The following is a 24260-nucleotide window of genomic DNA, read 5'->3' as shown; positions in this document are numbered from 1 at the left end:
TCTTTTCCTTATAGACACACACACACACTCTCTTAATTCCTCATTCTCTCTCACACACACACAGTCTCTCTCTCTCTCTCTCTCCCCCACTGGATTTGTGATTTCGTAGTTCAGTCCCCCACACTCTCAATCTTTCCTTCCAAACTGAGTGTTGTGAAAGTGATTCTGTATTCTCGAACGAAAGTACAATACTGTTTTGGAGAACGCACTCACAACCATTTCATCATGGACTGTGTTAATTTTTATCAAGTGTGTAGAAACTGTGCAGCCCTGGAATGAAACCGTAACACACACACACACACACACACACACACACACACATAAAGGTAGAAAGAGAAATAAGTCAAGGACATTTTTAAAGACCATTTATTTTTAACAGAATCCAAGCTTTCACAGATGTGCATATAACGCACAGAAATGAAGAACTACAGCGTAGAGTCATAAGGCAGCAGAGAGGCTAGTTGCTATTACATTTTTTTTACTATTTAAAAAAAAAATAGTATAACTTTTTATCTTTCCAAGCTCACATGCACAAAGGTACATGCAGTCTCACACCTGAAACACTCTCATACACATGCACTCTCGGCGGCAAACATCGTCATGTGATCATCAACCTAATTACCCCTGGAACACTGTGGCTCACAAAAATGTTTTTATGGATTCTCTCTGAAACATTCAACAATTAAGTTGAGGAAGCCCCTCAACCCCCCCCCCCCCTCCCCCCCCCCCCCCCAAAACAAAACAAACAAGTCGCGTAAGGCGAAAATACAACATTTAGTCAAGTAGCTGTCGAACTCACAGAATGAAACTGAACGCAATGCAACGCAGCAAGACCGTATACTCGTAGCATCGTCAGTCCACCGCTCACGGCATAGGCAGTGAAATTGACAAGAAGAGCGGGGTAGTAGTTGCGCTGGGAAGGACAGCACGCTTTTCTGTACCTCTCTTCGTTTTAACTTTCTGAGCGTGTTTTTAATCCGAACATATCATATCTATATGTTTTTGGAATCAGGAACCGACAAGGAATAAGATGAAAGTGTTTTTAAATTGATTTGGAAAATTTAATTTTGATAATAATTTTTATATATTTAATTTTCAGAGCTTGTTTTTAATCCGAATATAACATATTTATATGTTTTTGGAATCAGCAAATGATGGAGAATAAGATAAACGTAAATTTGGATCGTTTTATAAATTTTTATATTTTTTTTACAATTTTCCGATTTTTAATGACCAAAGTCATTAATTAATTTTTAAGCCACCAAGCTGAAATGCAATACCACAGTCCGGGCTTCGTCGAAGATTACTTGACCAAAATGTCAACCAATTTGGTTGAAAAATGAGGGCGTGACAGTGCCGCCTCAACTTTCACGAAAAGCCGGATATGACGTCATCAAAGACATTTATCAAAAAAATGAAAAAAACGTTCGGGGATTTCATACCCAGGACCTCTCATGTCAAATTTCATAAAGATCGGTCCAGTAGTTTAGTCTGAATCGCTCTACACACACACACACACACACAGACACACACACACACGCACATACACCACGACCCTCGTTTCGATTCCCCCTCGATGTTAAAATATTTAGTCAAAACTTGACTAAATATAAAAAGAGAGAGAGAAAGATGGCAAGAGAGAATAAATGCATCATGAAAGACTTCAAGTTTCCCCCTATTTGGAGAGGTGGTTACATTGGTAATGCTATCATCATCAACAGTCTCAGCGTGCGAAGACCAGAATCTAATAATCATGTAGTTCATTGAAGTTATTGGATTGAAAATAAACCTTCAAGCAATGTCGATGTCTGGGTATCATCTTCAAATGTCATGAATTCCCCTTACAAATTATTCACATGATTTTAATGTTCATAAACATGAAAGTGAGTGTGTTGTCTTGACCATAAAAATGAGTATGTATCTTGTTCCCTTGCACACTTAAAAAAATAGTGTACAGCCTAAACAAATGCAGTTTGAAAAAGTGAAAGTGATACTTCTCATTATTGTGATTTGGCAAGGTCTGGAATAATAAAGCCAAAATTATTCTTCTTCTTCTTCTTTTATGTTCCTAGATCAAAAATCAATCACAACATCTTTACAGCATTTTAAGTAGCAATGACAGTGTTTTGGTAAGTTTAGACACAACAACAGCAACATTTAGTCTTAGGCTAAAACATTGCCAGACGTAAAAGGGATTTAAAATGTGTAAAGCTAATGTCAAATGCTACAAAAATAAAGAAAATGCATGCCTCTCATATTAGCACACAAGAAAAATTGCCACTAAAAACTGTATTGCACACTTGATACAACCATGCAAATAGAAAAAGCAATCTCAAATAGAACCACAACAGGAATGAAATAATCTTTTCTCATCTATCACATAAAACAAAAGATCATCCGGCAAGGGTTTAAATGCGGCAGAACCGTGTATGTTTAACCAGTACACAATGCAATCACATGTACACCATAGGTGGATTTTTTTTCTCTAGTGTCAATAATAAATACAAAGTATAGATTCCATTTACAAAGTTAACTCAGTTTGTAACTCAAATGTTCACTCTTGCGGTCCCAAAAAGAATTGCTATTGCTATGGAGGAATTATGAGAATAAAAAAAACATGTTAAAAAGCATGAATATTTAAAAATAAGCCTGTTAAACCAATTGTTCATGCTCACTACCCGGAAGGCATGACTGAACTGTCATCAAAGACAAAGCAGTATATTGTGTAGAATCAAACATTGTACCTTCAAGTTTCATTTTGAATGTGCTAAACTTGAGTAGTGATGGACTACAGTTTCTGTACTACACCGGTACAGTGAGCTACTGCTACTACATATACATACAATGTGCTACATTTTTGTACAGACGCACTACTGCTACATACTACTATCAACACAAGCAGTGGAACCCGCCTTTTAAGACCTCCAAAAATAAAAAATAAAAAATGTCTTAAAAGGGAGGGAGTCTTAAAAGGGAGGGAGTCTTAAAAGGGAGTGAGTCTTAAAAGGGAGTGAGTCTTAAAAGGGAGGGAGTCTTAAAAGGGAGTGAGTCTTAAAAGGGAGGGAGTCTTAAAATGGAGGGAGTCTTAAAGGGGAGGGAGTCTTAAAAAGGAGGGAGTCTTAAAGGGCAGGGAGTCTTACAAGGGAGGGAGTCTTACAAGGGAGGGAGTCTTAAAAAGGAGGGAGTCTTAAAGGGGAGGGAGTCTTAAAGGGGAGGGAGTCTTAAAAAGGAGGGAGTCTTAAAGGGGAGGGAGTCTTAAAGGGAGGGAGTCTTAAAGGGGAGGGAGTCTTAAAAGGGAGGGAGTCTTAAAATGGACGTACATTTTACAGAGGCAATGAAGAAAAAATCTGAGAAAACTAAAAGGGAAGGAATCAAAAAACAAGAAAGGTAGGTTGTTCGAACGTTTGTTATTGACAAAACAATACATTCACAGAATATTTCGACCCAACGGTCTTTTAAGTGAACAGACAAACAAATATTCACACAAAACTTATCTTGATAGTTCTATCAGTTTACGTCCACTCGTCAGGAAGCCGAGCGAATGAACTATCAAACTGATGCTTCAGTTTAAGATTATACGTAAACTGATAGAACTACCAAGATAAGTTTTGTGTGAATATTTGTTTGTCTGTTCACTTAAAAGACCGTTGGGTCGAAATATCTGTGAATGTATTGTTTTGTCAATAACAAACGTTCCAACAACCTACCTTTCTTGTTTTTTGATTCTGAATTTTGGAACGTTGGCAGTCTCTTTGTTTTGGGATTTATTTAAAAGGGAAGGAGTCTTACAAGGGTGGCCCCACTGTACTCCTATTAATATCATTACATATACTGTTTGGACAACCTCTAGTAAGACCGGCACGGTTGGCCTAGTGGTAAGGCGTCCGCCCCGTGATCGGGAGGTCGTGGGTTCGAACCCCGGCCGGGTCATACCAAAGACTTTAAAATTGGCAATCTAGTGGCTGCTCCGCCTGGCGTCTGGCATTATGGGGTTAGTGCTAGGACTGGTTGGTCCGGTGTCAGAATAATGTGACTGGGTGAGACATGAAGCCTGTGCTGCGACTTCTGTCTTGTGTGTGGCGCACGTTAAATGTCAAAGCAGCACCGCCCTGATATGGCCCTTCGTGGTCGGCTGGGCGTTAAGCAAACAAACAAACAAACAAACAAACCTCTAGTCAAATTTTCACCAGCAAGGAAAGACACCATATGTGCTGTGAGAGACACAGACTAAAACAAAAAAACCCATGAAAATACTGATATAGCTAGGCAAGGTCTGTTAAACTGAAAAAAAAGGTTCAAACACCTGCCTTGGAAAACACCTCTAAATAATAACCACCTTCCCACAATGGCCACCACAAAAGATCTCCCATAAGTTTTTGTTTTCTACATAATTCACCTTTCCATAGCCACCCTATGTCTACAACAACCACTCTTGGGCGGTGGTCATAGACAGGTTGGACTGTATTGAAAAAAAATCAGGATACAAAACTTTTGCACAAACAAGGCCAGGTTACCTAGCATATAACCACGTCATGTCCCAAATAGACTCTAGTTCTGGGGACAGCAAAACCAAGTTAGCATAGCAATTAGCAAGGCCAGGCATCATTCTTCTTCTCCATTCAGGTTTCTTCAGACCACAAAATGGTTGACGAACTAAGGGTGCGATGTGAAACAATGTAAACGTGCACAGATCATGACATGTGAGCACACCTGAACAAGAGATGCCACGAGGAAACAAATGCTAAACAGAGTTCTGTACATGAAAGTATTATGTTTGTTTATTTCATAATATACAAAAATTTACCACAAAAGAAAAGACACAGAAAAATAAGTGACAGCCATAACAGAAATATAAACAAGTCGCGTAAGGCGAAAATACAATATTTAGTCAAGTAGCTGTCGAACTCACAGAACACGTGGAATTGACAAGAAGAGCGGGGTATTCGTTGCGCTGAGAAGGATAGCACGCTTTTCTGTACCTCTCTTTGTTTTAACTTTCTGAGCGTGTTTTTAATCCAAACATATCATATCTATATATTTTTGGAATTAGGAACCGACAAGGAATAAGATGAAAGTGTTTTTAAATTGATTTCGAAAAAAAAAATTTGATAATAATTTTTATATATTTAATTTTCAGAGCTTGTTTTTAATCCGAATATAACATATTTATATGTTTTTGGAATCAGCAAATGATGGAGAATAAGATAAACGTAAATTTGGATCGTTTTATAAATTTTTATTTTTTTTTACAATTTTCCGATTTTTAATGACCAAAGTCATTAATTAATTTTTAAGCCACCAAGCTGAAATGCAATACCGAACCCCGGGCTTCGTTGAAGAGTACTTGACCAAAATTTCAACCAATTTGGTTGAAAAATGAGGGCGTGACAGTGCCGCCTCAACTTTCACGAAAAGCCGGATATGACGTCATCAAAGACATTTATCAAAAAAATGAAAAAAACGTTCGGGGATTTCATACCCAGGAACTCTCATGTCAAATTTCATAAAGATCGGTCCAGTAGTTTAGTCTGAATCGCTCTACACACACACACACACACACGCACGCACACACATACGCACATACACCACGACCCTCGTTTCGATTCCCCCTCGATGTTAAAATATTTAGTCAAAACTTGACTAAATATAAAAATGAACGGGAAATCAAAAAAATAAAACTGGTTACTTATAAAATTCCTGCTTTAATTTTGTTGTTGTTATTTGTTGTTGTTGGAAGATCGATCTTATTCTCTTTTTTTTTCTTCTCATCCAACTCTTTAAAAAGCAATTCACGTTTAAAGCATATCACAATAAAACTAAGGTATATGGTTCCTAAAAATAAATTCTTTCACACTTCGTAATTTAAAAGTTGTTAAAACTCTTAATTTCTTTCAAAAAGGAAAGATAAAGCACAATACATGTACACGCATCTTCTTCAATTATACAACATGAGTAACATATCGCTAGTACTTCTCCTATTGCTTTTATGGTATAAATAAACAAAATGTTATTCAGATTCATACACACCACAACAGCTACTTCAGCATTTACAGCAAGTGCTCACAGTGTAATCCTTAAAGGTATCATCCTTTTCGGGTATACCGTCCTAAAATTCACCACCACTGGTCTGTTTACCTTTAACATGGGGCAAGAACATCCCCCCACTTGGACACATACCCAAACCCAACAGCCTGACGGCTTTCTTTGCACAGTGAAATAAATTTAAATTTTTTTTTTTTTTACTGAATTGATTTTTAAATTACACCTCCGAAAATAAAGCATATCACAATAAAACTAAGGTATATGGTTCCTAAAAATAAATTCTTTCACACTTCGTAATTTAAAAGTTGTTAAAACTCTTAATTTCTTTCAAAAAGGAAAGATAAAGCACAATACATGTACACGCATCTTCTTCAATTATACAACATGAGTAACATATCGCTAGTACTTCTCCTATTGCTTTTATGGTATAAATAAACAAAATGTTATTCAGATTCATACACACCACAACAGCTACTTCAGCATTTACAGCAAGTGCTCACAGTGTAATCCTTAAAGGTATCATCCTTTTCGGGTATACCGTCCTAAAATTCACCACCACTGGTCTGTTTACCTTTAACACGGGGCAACAACATCCCCCCCACTTGGACACATACCCAAACCCAACAGCCTGACGACTTTCTTTGCACAGTGAAATTAAAAAAAAAAAATTTTTTTTTTTTACTGAATTGATTTTTAAATTACACCTCTGAAAACGGCGTATGGCTGCCTAAATGGCGGGGTAAAAATCGGTCATACACGTAAAATTCCACTCGTGCAAAAAAAAACCACGAGTGTACGTGGGAGTTTCAGCCCACGAACGCAGGAGAAGAAGAAGAAGAAGAAATTACACCATTGTCAATTTGCAAAAAAACATGCAATGCAAAATTCTTCCTCTGCACAAGTAGCGTCAAGGATGTTGATATTTGGTATGTGTGCAAGTGTAATGAAGGTCTTATTCCATGTGAAAACCTGCACAGATCTGTGATTATTGTGTACCTTCAACTTTACCTGTACTCCTTGTACCATTGCTACTGCTGATGCTGCAACTACTAATGCAGTCATCAACACACACACCAGTCAAAAGGAAATAAGTTGTGTGATAATGGCAAAAGTACAACACAAAATAACAAATCCTTAAAAGTAAAAATCACAAAGATAAGGATACCTAAATTGTCGATGAAGTCATGACTACTATGTCAGAAAATGTTTTAAAAAAATGAAAATATTATGTCATGGTAATCCAGACATTAGCTTTTCTTTGAGCTGGGATTGGGAATGGTGTTTTGTTGTGTTTTACATACAATACATGTACAGCGAGCATCAACAAATCAAAACTGAACAATATGCTGTTGTAACCAAACGGATCAGGTTGATTTTCCACTACCAACAGTAACAATACCAACAGGAATGATGGAGCATTTGTCATGCTGAACAGTTGAGCAAACACTGTAAATCAACCATAGAGCATTTAAAGTTCTGGCAATTCAAGTTACATTCTGCCTATCACAGTAAAAGCACGTACCACAGGTACACACAAACACACACACACACACACACACACACACACACACACACACACACACACACACACACACACACACACACACACACACACACACACACACACACACCTTCACAGGATGGACATTAAAAATCTAGTTTTTGTTATGTAAAACTAACCACAAAGGATTTCACATTAACTTCAAGCGTCTGGTGGTATGAACTTATCAAAATTCTGATCAAATACTGGCCTAAAATTAACACTGGCAAAGTTTTCACACACGAATACTAGTCTTGCAAGATTTCTAATTGACATCAAGACAAGTTTCCTGTTTTTACATCACTTAAAATAATAATAATGATAAACGCAGGTCTTTGCAGAGGCACAGTGAGGCACAAATTGAAAGGCTCAAATGCTAGTATAAAAAAGAGAGTCTAAAACTAAAAGGGAAATGCAAAGCATATGCCAATTTCACATCAAATTTGCTCGTGTCAATATTCACATGCTAGATGCTTCTGAGGCATTAAAACAAAACCATTAAACACTTTGTACAGATACATATTTACTAAATCTGGCATGTCTACTCAATAAAAATGTGCACGTTTTCAAATCACTGCACACACACACACACGCAAATGTACACAGAGTTCAAAATGAACTAGCATCTGTATACACTCCTAAAATGCAATAAGAAATATCTTACAGCAGTTGCTACTACGTACAATGTACATACAATTCTTTACACAGGATTTATTACCCTGTGTCCAATATTTTCATGATTACTTTGAAAGCAGTTCACGTCAGAGATGCGTGGAAACCAAAAATTCACTGTAACCCCTAAATCTTATAACACACACACACACACACACACACTCGCACATGTACGCATGCACAAAAACGCATGCAAAACTAACCTATATTCAACAGATTAGAAGCACCGAAAGACTTGCTTTTCCTTGTGGCCAAGAAAATCTACACCTGCTGAGACCTTGCAAGCAAATTAAACGAAGAAAAAAAAAAATAACCCACGGACAAAGGTGATCAAGTGTTCCCGCTGCTGATGATTTCCTGCAGAACTGAGTAAATGCCGGCAACTCCGCAAGCAATGCCGAGGATGATGATAATAATGTCCTTGACCCTGATAAAGACCGGCAAGTCTTGCCAGCACAGTCGGAGGTGGAAGAGACAGGGCAGGATGTAGGCTAGCATGGTACTGCCCAGAGCACCTGCAGCAAAAAGCAACACACACTTTGTAGCTGACAGTTAAATAATATGTTGACAGTTAAATAATATGTTGTCTGGCGGATGTGCCTATAGACGAATTACAGAAATAACCTGGACAAGCATTTCACTGCCTGTGAAGGACCTGTGCCCCAACCCGAACAATGAGGTTAACATGCATGGCCATAATTATTCTTGGCGATTTTGATGTTTTCGTGCTTAGTAGACTAAATAAATAATTCTAAATGAGAAATATTCTCTAAATGTTTACGATGGACAATCTATGACTTAACATTCTTTTATCTATCTTTCCATGCTAGGTACAAATATAAACACTATTTCAAAATAAGAATAAGAATTTTTTTCTTCTGCTGAGAAGCTGCCTAAAATGAGTTACGTCAAAATTCCATGACGTCGTTGACATACACAGAGAGAGAGAGAGAGAGAGAGAGAGTGACTAAGAGACAGAGAGACAGACAGAGAGACAGACATAGAGAGAGAGAGAGAGAGAGAGAGAGAGAGAGAGAGAGAGAGAGAGAGAGAGAGACAGACAGACAGACAGACAGAGACAGAGACAGAGACAGAGACAGAGAGTGACTAAGAGACAGAGAGACAGACAGACAGACAGACACGCCTTGATTCTTCTGTGTCTCATCCTTGAGGACCAAGCACCAGACCATTTTACACATTACCTTTGCGGCTGATTTCTGACATAAGCAATACAATCTGTATCTGAGTCTAACCATCTGCTGAACTTGACAGCAATTATGTGTCCAGGTAAGCCATTATCAGCACATTTAATCTACCACTGATGTGTATTTCCTGATGATGTGACTGATTGTCATGGCTTAACCTTATCCTGTATCAATGACTCACACTTTGCTTTTCATGTTACACTTACAGTCCAACCTGTCTATGACCGCCATCCAAGCTACCAACCAAAAGTTGTTTATAGACATGTGGGAAGGTTAATTAAAATGAAAAAATAAACTTTATATGGAATCCTTTAGGGAGGTGGAAATGGGAAGTTTGACTGTAGAAGTACAGTGGAACCCCCCTATTAATACCCCTCAATTAAGGCCTCCTACCCCCCTCAATTAAGGCCTCCTACCCCCTCAATTAAGGCCTCCCCCTATTAATACCCTCTCCATTAAGGCCTCCTACCCCCTCAATTAAGGCCTCCCCTATTAATACCCCCTCAATTAAGGCCTCCTACCCCCTCAATTAAGGCCTCCCCCTATTAATACCTCCTCCATTAAGGCCTCCTACCCCCTCAATTAAGGCCTCCCCCTATTAATACCCCCTCAATTAAGCCCTCCTACCCCCTCAATTAAGGCCTCCTACCCCCTCAATTAAGGCCTCCCCCTATTAATACCCCCTCAATTAAGGCCTCCTACCCCCTCAATTAAGGCCTCCTACCCCCTCAATTAAGGCCTCCCCCTATTAAGACCTTGCTTTTTCAGATTTTCTGTTCAAATCTTATCTAAATGTACTCCCATTTTGAGAGTCCCTCTTTTTTAAGACCTGAATTTCTCAGATTTTCTGTTCAAATCCTATCTAAATGTACCCCCATTTTGAGAGTCCCTCTTTTTTAAGACCTAAATTTCTCAGATTTTCTGTTCAAATCCTATCCAAATGTACCCCCATTTTGAGAGTCCCTCTTTTTTAAGACCTGAATTTCTCAGATTTTCTGTTCAAATCCTATCTAAATGTACCCCCATTTTGAGAGTCCCTCTTTTTTAAGACCTAAATTTCTCAGATTTTCTGTTCAAATCCTATCTAAATGTACCCCCATTTTGAGAGTCGGGCTCTTTTTTAAGACCTGAATTTCTCAGATTTTTCGAGGTCTCAAAAGGGGGGTTCCACTGTATTAAGAAATGCTTACATGCAAAACATGGATGACAGGTGAGTGTAAGGCGGGTGTTGACAGTGAAGAAGGGAGAGGGTGATGGACAGAAGTGGAGAAAACAATGGAAAAGAAAGATGCAAGCTAAAATTAAACTGAGATTTTCACCATACAAATTTGTCTGCACTGTCACCATAGTGAAATTGTCTTCTTTACAAATGTACAATTACATGTGGGTTCTAACCTTATCTAGCACAAGATGCAAAGATCCAACAGGATTATAAAAAAAAACCTTCAACTCAACAAAACGTAACAAGAGAGGAATTTGTGTACGTGTGTGCGTGTCCAGGAACAAAAACAAGTTAATACAACTCATAAAACAAACAAACCAAAATATGGTCAAATCTTGCAATGAACAACTCACACCAGATATACCCACCAAAAACTGATCACAAAAAACTGCAAGAAATGGATTCACATGCTTTGTTAAAGACGTTCACACGTTCGAAAGTTTGGTAAAAATCTGCCTTTCTTCTTCTGGTAAAATCATGACAAGCATAACACATCCACAAACGCAGACAGACAGACAGACAGAAAAACATGCTGATTTCTGACAGAAACGCAAATGCCTGACTGCTTGGGAGGAAAAAGGCTGTGCTTTTAGAGCTCTCGCTAATTTAAAACTGGCTGAGGGGATGGAAAGTGGAGGATCGGGGCATCCATTACCTACTGATCCATCCATGGTTGATTGAACAAACCACTATGCTCCTTTCCAATTCTGAGTCATCCATCGATTATTAAATGCAACTTTGCTTTGCAAGGGAGTGTTGTGGTGGTAGGGGGAGGGGGGGAGAGGTAAAGTCGGAGACACAGAAAGGGAAAAAAACCCTGAAAACAAGCAAGATAACGAGAGAGAGAGAGAGAGAGAGAGAGAGAGAGAGAGACAGAGACAGAGAGACAGAGACAGAGAGAGGCACAGAGACACAGAGAGTGAGAGAGATAGAGACAGAGAGAAATAGAAAGATATAGGGAATGAGACAGGCAAAAAAACACATACAAACAAGCATTTAAAAACATGCAGGCAAAGAGACTGAACAACTTACCAACAAAAGCTGAAATGTAGGCAAAATTGTTCCGTAGCAACACTGCTAGACCAGCCGCAGTCAAGACGATAAATATCCGCAAAGCGTTTCTCTTCCACGTTGGTACCTGCACCAGAAAAAAGAATAAGCAATAACAAATAATTATGTGAAAAAATAAACATTCCAAAAAAAATCAAACAGAAGAGAGACTGTTTTAGAGTGGATTTACACATATACACTTGCCTATAGCAATAGAAAATTTAGCGTAAGTGTGTGTCTTACCCAGGTACTATCTTGATTGCACCCATACATTTCATGATTCTTTTAATGAAGTTTACAAACAATTCTGTAACAGTATAGTATTTATTTTTTTAACATTTAAATCAATTTAGATTCAATGTTACTCACAGGCCTCGGTCTTTGGTCATTTACGCATCCTTTTTTGACTTGGCACATTGTGTTGACCCCAGGGCCGGTCGAATGTCTCAATGCTTTTTGACACATAGCCGGGTGCCTTTTGACGTAACCATTTTTTTTGCACCATTTTGACCAAAACATATTCTGAATCCAGTGACCTATTGTCTTTAGGGTCTAGGAACAACACTGTTAAAAATGTGTGTATATATAGTGTGTATAGCATATATATGAATATTGTGTGAACAGTACATGTGGTGATTTTTGTCTGTATGGTTAATTGTTTTATGTAGGTTGTACATTTAATTGTTCTATTCTGTATATGTTCTTTTGTAAAGGGCCTAGAGCCATAGGTTAGGCTCTTAAAATGTCTAGTTATTATTATTATTATTATTATTATTATTATTATTATTATAAATTTGATAATAAATCATAGATGGTAACAACTAATATTTCCACTTACACTATCTGAGATTTTTTCGGCCACAGGTATAAACAACTCTGTTTCATTCTTGGGCAAAAGAGACTGGTGGTCGCTGGACTTGTCTTCCTCTGGCTGGGGACCACACAGGCGGCCTGCAACAAAAAATAAAATGATTCTTACACTGTAGATCAATCAATCAATCAATATTAGGCTTATATCGCGCGTATTCCGTGTGTACAGTTCTAAGCGCAGGGATTTATTTATTTTAATTTTTATTTTATGCAATTTATATCGCGCACATATTCAAGGCGCAGGGATTTATTTATGCCGTGTGAGATGGAATTTGTTTACACATTATTCCCCCCTCTGCTTCTTTACCTCTGTAAACTTGTCGAGCTAGTTATTTTTCAATAATGACCCAGCAACCAAACAAATAACGAGCCAGCAACAGCCTGAATCCTCGATAGTGCAATGGGTTGAGAAGCTGTTCTGTTTCGGTACTACTTTTGCGACTGAAAAGTTCCGAACGCTCTATACGTACGAAGTATACATCTCTGGAGCAAACAATACAAACATACCGCATTTAAATTAACAACTACAGGCCTGAACACATGAATCTCCATATAAAATCCATGAGTTCGGTTGTTTTCTGAATCTAGATCTGCCGTGCACAAACGTTCATCACAAGCAAATTCCCAAGGCAAGTAACTCATACTTTGTCTAGCGCCAAGAGTAGTTCCCCTTCTTTTCACTCAGTTTCTTCGACAACACTGACTGCAATCCGACGGTCAGTTTTCAACAATATTTCATTTTATAAACAGATCACACGCAACCAAATGCACACATCTCATCAATTTAAACAACATAAAGCGGTTTCATACACTATTTTCCCCAGAAAACTGAACTTCATACAGTAATTAACATTGGAACACGGGTGCAAAAGTTCGTCTGCTAGTCCCATTTGATGAAAGAACATTATCCTAAGCGATACTAAAACATAAACAGAACACACAATATCTGCCTTTACCGCCACAGCAGAATAACAGCATATCTGTGTACTTGATTTTAGTCCAAAACAGGGAAACTGACAAGAAGTGTTAACAGAATGGAATGATTTGCACGGAACTATACATCCGCGCATTAATCGATCGCCTGCGCAGGTTGACTGGTTGAGTGATTCGGATTCGATCAAACTTTCGCACAAAAACTCCTGTTTTCTTTGAATAACTGAAGAAAGGAGGAATAAAGAGGTTACACACCTCGTCTCAGTGATTATTAAAAATAATGGTCTCAGTTCACGGTCATAAAAAGCTCGCTGAAGCTTGCATTTTTCATGATCCGCCAACTTCGACCATTATTTTTAATAATCACCGAGACTCGGCATGTAACCTCTACATACATCACGCATTCACATCGGCCAGCAGATCGCAGCCATTTCGGCGCATATCCTACTTTTCACGGCCTATTATTCCAAGTCACACGGGTATTTTGGTGGACATTTTTTATCTATGCCCATACAATTTTGCCAGGAAAGACCCTTTTGTCAATCGTGGGATCTTTAACGTGCACACCCCATTGTAGTGTACACGAAGGGACCTCGGTTTTTCGTCTCATCCGAAAGACAAGCACTTGAACCCACCATCTAGGTTAGGAAAGGGGGGAGAAAATTGCTAACGCCCTGACCCAGGGTCGAACTCGCAACCTCTCGCTTCCGAGCGCAAGTGCGTTACCACTCGGCCACCCAATCTACGTAGAGAAATAATGAGGAAAAATACACTGTTTCTCGGCATGCAACAAGAAAAAACAAACTCATTCTTCTCCTGAAATAATGAGGAAAAATACATTGCTTCTAAGCCTGCCACAAAAAAGAAAAAACTGATTCGCTTCCAGAAATAACGAGGAAAAATACATTGCTTCTTGACCTGCAACAAGAAAGAACAATCTGATTCTTCTCCATGAATAATTTTAAAAAAATACATTGCCTTTCGACTTGCAACAAGAAAGAACAAACAGATTCTTCTCCAGAAATAATTAGAAAAAATACATTGCCTTTCGACCTGCAACAAGAAAGAACAAACAGATTCTTCTCCAGAAAAAATGAGGACAAAATACATTGCCTCATGGAGGCAAGAGAACCCCTGCCAGGCTATTGAACATTAGTTCAACCACTCTAGTATGTATAAAACTGATGAACAACCATCATTCCTTGTCAGCAAAACCTGCAAACTCCTGTCAATATCAAATGCAAAAAAACAAAACAAAAAAAAAGACCAAACAAAGACAGAACTTATAACATATGTGACCCTCCACCACGAAATGAGTTGCATGTCACCTCGTGCGGTTCTGCGCTAGGCTTGATATAAGTCCGGGGAGTGTCTGGTAACAGTGTGAGGGTCACCTTAGTCACAGGCTTATAACTCAAACAGTTTTCGCTCTTTTCACCACTGGATAGAGCATAAAAAACTCTTTAGGAAAATGTAAAAAGATGAAAATCATGCAAAGGTGACATGCGACTCATTCCGTGGTGGAGGGTCACATATCTTCTGAGCTGAAGTTCAAACTAATTCATGTGCATCTACATGTACTAAAAATGTAAGGTCTTAAAAGGGGCTTTCACAGTCACAACATCCAAAGGTAAAACTGAAACTCACCTCTGCCAAACAGGTACAGCTCGGCCAGTTCCACAACGGGAAACAACATGAGTGGGAAAGTCAGCAGCACGCCTATACACAGGCACACGTTTACGGCAATGCTCAGCCAGGCACCGTTAGGAATGTTGGCGTTGATCATCTGTTCCACGTCGTCGCCAAAACGCAGGTATCCCATAACACCAAAGGCGCCGAGAATCATGGCCAGTATAGCGATAGCTCCATACAGGAACTTGACGAAGTTGTGTCGGTTTCCTTCCATGCTGGCCTCGATTGGTAAGATCTGAAATGTACAACAAGTCAGACAAGTTAACATGCAGTACAGTTATGATTCCTTAATCAGCTGATGCATGCTTAAAAAACAAAACAAAAAACAAAAACAACAACTTATTGTATAACTGACACCCAAGAGCCACCGCATCACATAAATGTTGCTAACTGATACTCACAGTGCCAATCCCTTCAAACGCGCTTGTCACCATGCCAAAGAAGATAGGCATATCGTAAATGTTGATCCACTTGAAAGTGCTGCTAACCTCAAATCCTGGAAGAAGGCAATGTATACGTTCTTTTTATTTCTGACCAAATTAAATGTTTTACCAGACGTTCATTGTTCCATGAGATTGCGCTAGTGTTAACATAACATCTCATTCCTGTCAAAAAAGACCACAAAAATCAGTAGGATATGGACCATTTCTGTACAGCACTGTAATTTACAATGTAATGTCAGTTGTCTTATGATAAATATATATATCTATTAGATCTATTTAGCAAGCCATTATCCCCAGGGAGCCCAAAAACTCGATGGGAATACAGATGTTCATGACACTGACAGGACTAGATTCTCTTCTAAATCTGAAGCAACACATTTTCACTTCAGGCAGCTAAACAGTAACATCTCTTCCATCATCGTAAAAAGTTTCAAATTAACATAAGCCCAAATAAAGAGGCAGTGTCACAGTCTGTGGCCCTACCATCACATCCACAATACACACAATCTAACAAGCTTTCACTCACCAGGTAAATCATTAAATAAAGGGAAACGCTTTGGACTATTCAGTCCGGATGATGTGCATGGGTCGTGTATGACCGACACTTTTAAAGAAGGATTCAACGTAAAAAGTATGGGTCGTACACGACCCACGCCATCCAAATAGGGATATACTTTTTCCGCCTCTTTGCAGAGTGTGGGTCGTACACGATCCACGCCATCCGAATAGGGATAAACATCGAACATTCCTTCTTTAATTCCATATGGGTCGCCCACAATCCACATCATCAGGACAGCCTAGTTCAAATTACATCATTGTTTATTTTGTTGTTTGCAAAGATAATCCTTCAGAAAGTGGTCGATGGGAGGGTCCTATGGTGTTTGAGGATTACAAGAAGTCTTTATCAAAAACTCCCAATACTTTCAGAGATACAGACACATTTGTGAGGTTCTGGGTTGTCAATGAGCCAGGAAGCACGATGAAGGTAAAATGACTTTTGCCTTAAAATACACACTCACAGTCACACAGGCAAGTGCAAAATACACACTCACAGTCACACAGGCAAGTGCAAAACAATCAAACACAACTCACCAACAATCAGGAAGACGAGGACCTCAATGCAGCCGACAAAGATGGAGAAGTTGGCAATGGCTGAGATGAATCCAAGATGGCGCAGGTGACGGATCAACACCATGATGACAAAGAACGCCAGTGGAGTCAGAACCAAGAGCTTCAGATCTGGCACGTGCTTCCCTCGAGTCAGAATCCATTTTGTCATGTTCGTCCACGGCAAGGATGTGGTGTTTAGAAAAATGGTGGTGGTGAAATCTATGATGGTGGTGGTGTCTGGTGTAGGCGCGGTTGTGGTGGTGTTTGCTTCGGTTGTGTTGCCTGGTGACGCCGAAGTTGTACTGATGTTGGTTTCAGCTGTGGTGGCATTCATAAAAGCAGTTGTTACATTTGTTCCAGTTTGCGTTGTCACAATATTCAAAGCATGAGTGGTGTTCTCAGCAGCTGCAGAACTGGTCCCATCTGAAGGAACACGTTCTGTGACATGCACAGTGCTGATGTTGTTGCCCGACACTAAAAAATCCATCAAGCTGTCTACAGACGCTTCAGTTGTTGGTGAGTTTTGCTCGTCCAGGAAGGGCAGCATTCTCTTGTTGTGTAGCACCCCTGGCTCAGTCTCCAACATGTCTGACATGTCGACGTGAACAGCGTTCAGAGAGTTGAGGTGTGTCACCACCACACAGTGATTAGAACTTTGTGACAAAGTCGGAATGAAATCAGACGAGTTTGTGACAGCTACTGAGCAGTTGTAGAGGGGGAACATGCTATTTATCGTGTTTCCGATGAAGATGAAGTACCCGACACAGAACCCGAACTGCGTAATCATTATAGACACATTCACCAAAGCCAGTCCTGTTTTTCCCATGCAGATTCGTCCAATGTCCCCAAATGTCATATTTCGCTGCAGTTTTTTGTACAAAGTCTTTTTGTACAAAGTTTTCTGGTCGCCTGAACCTTCGTCACAGCTGCTCTCACTGCTTGTGTATGTGACGGAACTGTCTGCACTGTGACGTTGTTCCCTGGCATTTGTTTCCTGGGTGGTGCTACTGACTTTGGCCTTGAGAAGAATGTGATCGATGGAATGGTACTTGCACTTGACAATCAGCCGACAGCAGTGCGCCGTCAATGTTGCTATGGCAATCAAGCCGATCCATCCCAGCTGCAAACAACATTTATATTTTTTTAAATGTATTGTCCTATCACATAGAACTTTCAGAGGTGATCGCCAGGGCAGATTTGATTGTGCAAAAAAATCCATACTTATCTCATGTCAGATTATTACATACTATTTATTGTATGTACATGTCATTGTTTTGTCAGCTATTTATGAAACTTTTTCCAAAAAAACCAAAAACACTTCAGCAGCTATAACTTCATCAAAAAAAGATGTAAAGGACAAGAGATTTAAAGACAAGGGGCATTTTCAACTTGTATTCATCAGAAAAAGTGCAATAAACGTTGGTAAGAATGCACACTGGGCTAACTTACATGAACTCCACTCTGTCGAAAAGCGAAGGCGATGGTGAGATAGTTACTGCCGATGAAAGCCTTCAGCATGTTGGCAAAGTCCATCAGATGATGTCGCAGGCTTGGGGGCCCACTGCAAAGGGGAACAAAAGTCAGAAAACATCTCTGCTGCGTTGAGATTTCTGGTCACCTTAGGGTGAGGGTTTTGCATGCATGCCACACTTTTTTTTTTGCCCTGCCACAAGGTCAATATGACATGTACTGTCTTCGATGATGTTCTTGCTAAGTACATGTGTACATCTTGCTATTAGTAAGACAACAAGAGGCGAAGCCATCAAGGCTCACGTAAGAAATCGACAAACAGTAACACACACGCGCACACACACACACACACACACACACAGAAAGAGCATAGGTGAAACTGTGCAAGAAAGCGAGACACTAGATCTAGATCTAGCTGAGTGTCTGTCTGCATGTAGCACTTACAGGGACACGACTGCCAACTAGTCTCGGCCCGCTCAAAATAATAATGACCGAGACTTTCAGTACTTCCTTCGCGTGACGTCTAACCCTCTTACGTCATAATGTGACGTCAATGTAATGTGACGTCTTCAAATGTTAGAGTTTCTACCACAGACATACACACGCACGCACGCACATACGCACGCACGCACAGACAGACAAAGTTACGATCGCATAGGCTACACTTACGTGAGCCAAAAATGTACATGGACACCTGCATGGCAATGGCATGAAAAAACCTGTCAAAACTGTATCTCTGGTGTTAATAAATGCATTTTTTGGCCCTGTCACGAGGTCAGTATGATATATACCGTCTTCGAGGATGTGCTTGCCAAGTATCTGTGTTAACTTACTATTATTAAGGGGGAAATGAAAACATTCTCAAAACTGTATCTCTGGTGTTTATCAATGCATCTTCATTTAAGTTTGCACACTAATGCAAATAACCAAGATGAGCTTTTATACAAAGTTTTACCAAAATATATACAAAAGTTTTAACTCAATTACAACAACAAAACAAAAGGGATACAGCTTTTGACCCCAATCCTACGGAAAATGTGTTGATTGACTGAAGCTGGTTGTGGTTTGAGAACAAACAACATGCATGAGACAAACCAATAAAACCATTTGTGCTCCTCTCTCTGACATACACAGTGTTTCACACTTGAAAAAAAAAAGGAGGAAATACTGTACTCACTAACTAAGCTTGGTATAGTCATCACCCCATCACAGTGTTTTTGCTTTCAGTTTTATTGCATGTATAATTGTATTGGCCATCTTACATCAGGGTACCAAATTTCATAAGTATTGTACAATAATTGCGTGTTTTGGAGAGAGGGAAAAAGTAGTATCTCTTTTAATATCTTTTTAATAATTATTCTATGTATTTTGAAACTAGTGCAAATATATTGTTGAAGTTTATACAAACTCATCTTAGCTATTAACATTGGTGTGCCACATATGTTGTTATGAAGATGCATTCGAAAAACACCAGAAATATGACAATTGCAGCAGGATTTTTACATGTTATATAATATATATATGACGGTTTTTCAATTTTGAGGCAAAAACGTGTCTTTGAACTTCACAGAAATTCAGAGCTTCACACAGTGCTCCAATTGTACTGAAATTTGGGTTAATGTCTTCTTCAAAATGTCCTTAGCAAACTGGTCAAGAGTTTTGCGTTACTTTGTGTTTACCTTATACCTTTCAAGGCCAAATAGTAAGCAAGGGTGTCAAAAAATGGGTGTCTTTTGGTTAGAAGGCAAAATTTCAAATGTCTGTAGATCGTCAGAAAAAAATCGTACATGAATGAAAAAATATTCAAAAAATTGTTTTTTAGAACACTAACCGATCTGTGAGCAGCTTTTTTAATGTCCTTTTATACTTTATTTATGAAACGAAAATAAAAGAGCAAAAAATGCTGTCTTCACTTTTTATGTCCGTCGTGTCACGTTTACTGAACGCGACTGAAAAACAATGACTGGTCCCTTTTTTCGTAATTTTAAATGTAACCAAGATCGCGTCCCTTTCGTCGCCTCCTTTCAGGAAAAACCTATCGCAGCGTGGCCTTTACGTCTTATTTTATTGGTGTCCTGAAGTTGTCAAAGTGAGTATTACAAATATTTTATGTCCATCGTGTCACGGGGTGTGTGTTAGCATACAGATCTTCTATGTATGTCTCTGGTGTTAGTGATTAAAACTTGAAATGTGCTCAAATCACATCCAATACGTGGGACTTTGGGACACTTAACTATCTAGATTTGAAATTGCAATCAAATTTGGAACAGGGAGCATTCATTATTATTTTTGTTGAAATTTGTCCATCGTGTCACGGTCCATCGTGTCACGATCTCAGTCATGACACGACAGACACAATTGTGACACAACAAACATATTCATGTGTCTTGTTCGATGTAATTAAGTGATTTATGTATAGGCGATGAAATGGGCTAGCTATACACCTGACAATGTAAGCATGGAGATCTAGTGATACATACACTCTTCAAAAAAAGTTAAGGATCGGTTGAAAAAACGGATCTAATTATAAAAAATTGCCAACAAATTAAACATCGACATAATAATTAAAAGATTAATGTGTTTGAATTAACAAATGAACAATGAGTCTTGACCTAGAATTTTGTTTGGCAGGCAGTTATTTCCCTTTGTGTGACTTCTCAAAAGTTTCTGCATTTTGGAAGAAAAAGGGTGTTTTTTTATAGCCCCATGAAGTTTGCGGAACGCATGCCAGGGCAAAAGGTTGTGATGCACGTGCTACAACAGGGTCCTGGCTATTAACATCGATCACCACCTTGTGTTTAAAGGTTGACACGCTGACACAATTATGCACAGTAGCAACATGCCCCCACGAAGAAAACTGAGCGATTTGGATAGAGAAAGGGCAATAGGATGGCTACAAGACGGTGTTGCTGTCAGGCAAGTGGCCCAGAGGCTTGCAGTGGCTCCCTCTGTCATCATTAGACTAAAACAGAGATTCCACGCAGCTGGAAGAGTGCAGGAGCGACAACGTTCTCGTCGGCCCAGAGTCACCACACAAAGAGAGGATCGCTTCATTCAGAGGCAGGCCATGCAACAAAGAATGGCTATGGCAAACAACATTAGGCAACGCCTACAAGCTACCACCAACACTGTTGTTAGTGGTCAGACGATCCGAAACCGCTTACACAACTTTGGCTTGCGTGCAAGGCGTCCAGTCCGAGGGACAACCCTGACTGCTAATCACCGAGCAGCTCGCCGAGCCTGGTGCACTCAACATGTGAGGTGGCAACGTCAGCAGTGGGCTCAGGTGTTGTTTACAGATGAGTCCCAGTTTTGCTTGGAACCTGCTGATGGTCGCATCCGAGTGTGGAGGCGTCGCGGAGAGCGCATCGCAGAAGGCGCTGTTCTGGAACGACAGCGTTTTGGCGGAGGCTCTGTGATGGTTTGGGGAGGGATCAGCACACGTCAAAGGACACCTCTGTGCCATGTGGTGGGCAACTTGACCAGTGTCCGCTACCAGAATGAGATCCTGCAACCCCTGGTAATTCCAGCCCTCCAAGAGATCGTCCCTCGTGCGATTCTTCAGGATGACAACGCACCTCCTCATCGCTCTGCAGCTGTAAACACCTTCATCCAGCAGGCCAGGGTCAACAGGATACTGTGGCCAGCCAACAGCCCGGACCTGAACCCCATAGAGCACATGTGGGACGAGCTTTGTTGTCGGGTACAGCAACATCACCCTCCTCCTGCCAATCTGGGTCAACTGCTGCAATGGCTCCAGCAGGAGTGGAATGGAGTTCCCAGAGCATTCATATGCAACCTGATCCACTCCATGCGCCAACGATGTGTTGAATGTCTGGCACACAACGGAGGGCACACGCGTTATTGACACTGATTCACATTTTTGTGAATTCCATTTTCGAGGGTTGTCACGTTTGACACACTCTAGCTAAATTGTCGCTGCCGCGTTCGATCTTTGCTTTGTTTGTCATTACTCCTTGGTTGTTCAATTATATAATTTTTAAAAAAAAGAAAGAATTCGGTCTTGTCTGTTATGTGTGGCGTGCTTGTAAAAAAGTTATCCTTAACCTTTTTTGAAGAGTGTAGAAGGAATTCGGCCGGAAGATTATCTTGGGCGTTGGGTGTTTGTCGCTTACGAAAAGATGGCATATCCCGGTCTAGTGGTAGACGTTGACAATGGAGAATACCTGGTGGACTGCTTGCACCAACTTGGAAAGGACAATTGGTTTTTTTCACCAAGAATGAAGGACACACTATGGTACCCCCATGGAGATATTCTGGCTGTCATCTCTGAGCCAGTTCAAAAAGATGGCTTCTCTGATCATTACACTGTAGATCTATTTGTATGGAATCATGTGCAAGAGAAGCTTTTCCAGAGACACACCCCGTTGCAGTATGGTGTGTTCACTCAACCTAGAGCTCGCTATCTTAACAGACATTAAGTTCAAAGACGGTTACCTTTACACTTTTTCAGTCGTTCCTCTTGACTCGTTCAGTTTGATAAAAATGCCAAGTGGAAAGGCATTCCAATTCTGCTTTTTGTTTGCTTAGTTTAATACCCAATTTTTAAAAAATGTAATTTTCAAACTTGCTTCCTTTTGTATGTGCAAATGTCTATCGTGTCACGAGCGTGTCCATCGTGTCACGAGTGTGTCCATCGTGTCACACTGCACACTAAGGCTTAATTTGCAAACCAAAGATGTTGTTTCATAATCAAGGGTTTTGGGTGCTTGTTGCCATCGTTTAGAGTTACTAGTAAAAAAAAGTTTCACATAAATGTGTGCATTTGTTTCAGTTTTATGTGTGTTGACGTGTGCTGTGATTTATTACTTTTTCGTTCTACTCTATTATTTTCTGTAATCAATGCACTTTCTTTTAAAAAAAAACCCACATATTTTGATTTATTCCATTGAAGGCTGATCTGTGTGTTGTGTAACTGAAAAGAAATGGACTGACTGATTAAATTTATCATAAAAAAATTAAAAAAACCTTGTCCGTGACACGATGGACATTTTCACATGTGTACATTTTTTCCCATTTTTATATTTCTTCACATAGTTTTGTAAAAGTGGCAAGAAGCGACCTATGGAATACGCAATGTGTATAGTTCAACATATTATTGCTGATTCTTTTGGTGAAGATTATTCCCCCCCCCGATTTTTTATTTCCTTTTTGCCCCCAAATTGAAAACCCCTCATATATGTTCTGTTTGCAGAAACAGCCTCCTATTACACACTTCAGAAGACATAACATCCAAAAGTAGTATGACTCTTGTTCTTCAGCCAGGATAAAATGCTCCAATGAGATATTTGAAGTGAACAAAACAACTTTTTACGCCCCCCCCCCCCCCCCCCCCCCCCCCCTCCAGCAATTTTTGTTGTTGTTTGCAAAGACAATATGTTTTTATCCAGCAAGCTGTTTTACTTTTAGGTAAAAATCATTCCAACTACAAATTGGAAGATTTTCAATGAAGAAGCATGCAGTTGTATGCGTTGAGTGTGACCACAGGCGGAAGGTATCGTCCACTGGACTACTACTATCACAGAAAGACTACTCTTTCTGTGATACTAGTACTAGTAGTCCAGTGGACGATACCCCGCCTGTGGTGTGACATCAGCTGATCAAAACCGTTAAAGAGCCAAACCGCTGTATCCTCCGTTGTGCTTACAGGTGTATGGCAAAACGAAATTCTAAATTATGTTACCTACACTATTCCCACGAACGGGGACCAACATCTGAGGAAGTGGATGTACTAACTTTTAGCAGACAGTGCTGTAATTGTGCGTATACGGATGTAATTATATTATTACGAATGTAATGCCTGCACAGCTGTCTCTGTGTTCATTTCGATTAAGTACCATAAATACCTTAGTGGTCCAATCGATACTTCTATATTGTCGGTAGACATGATGGATTATTACGTGCACCGACGCTTGCGATCTGTCATTCATCTGTTGTGTTGATACTATGCTCCGATGGGGAAATTCCAGCTGACACCACCGGAAGACACC

At 39.7% G+C, this 24260-nt stretch overlaps 1 protein-coding gene across 1 annotated transcript; it reads right to left on the bottom strand.

Moving 5' to 3' along the window:
• Positions 1-350: 350 nt before the first annotated feature.
• Positions 351-24258, bottom strand: LOC138958278 (uncharacterized). The gene is made up of 9 exons (XM_070329388.1): positions 24117-24258; positions 18229-18340; positions 16762-17899; positions 15628-15722; positions 15182-15461; positions 12570-12682; positions 11714-11819; positions 4170-8769; positions 351-3844 (listed from the first exon to the last, which is right to left on the bottom strand). Exons 1-8 carry the CDS (start codon positions 24155-24157, stop codon positions 8585-8587), a joined length of 2070 nt encoding a protein of 689 aa, XP_070185489.1. The 5' UTR covers positions 24158-24258; the 3' UTR covers positions 351-3844; positions 4170-8584.
• Positions 24259-24260: the final 2 nt, after the last annotated feature.

Source organism: Littorina saxatilis, linkage group LG2 (genome assembly GCF_037325665.1).
Source record: "Littorina saxatilis isolate snail1 linkage group LG2, US_GU_Lsax_2.0, whole genome shotgun sequence".
NCBI classification, from domain to species: Eukaryota; Metazoa; Mollusca; class Gastropoda; order Littorinimorpha; family Littorinidae; genus Littorina; species Littorina saxatilis.
Note: the sequence above shows the minus strand (reverse complement) of the source record. Positions and strands in the feature narration are given on the sequence as shown.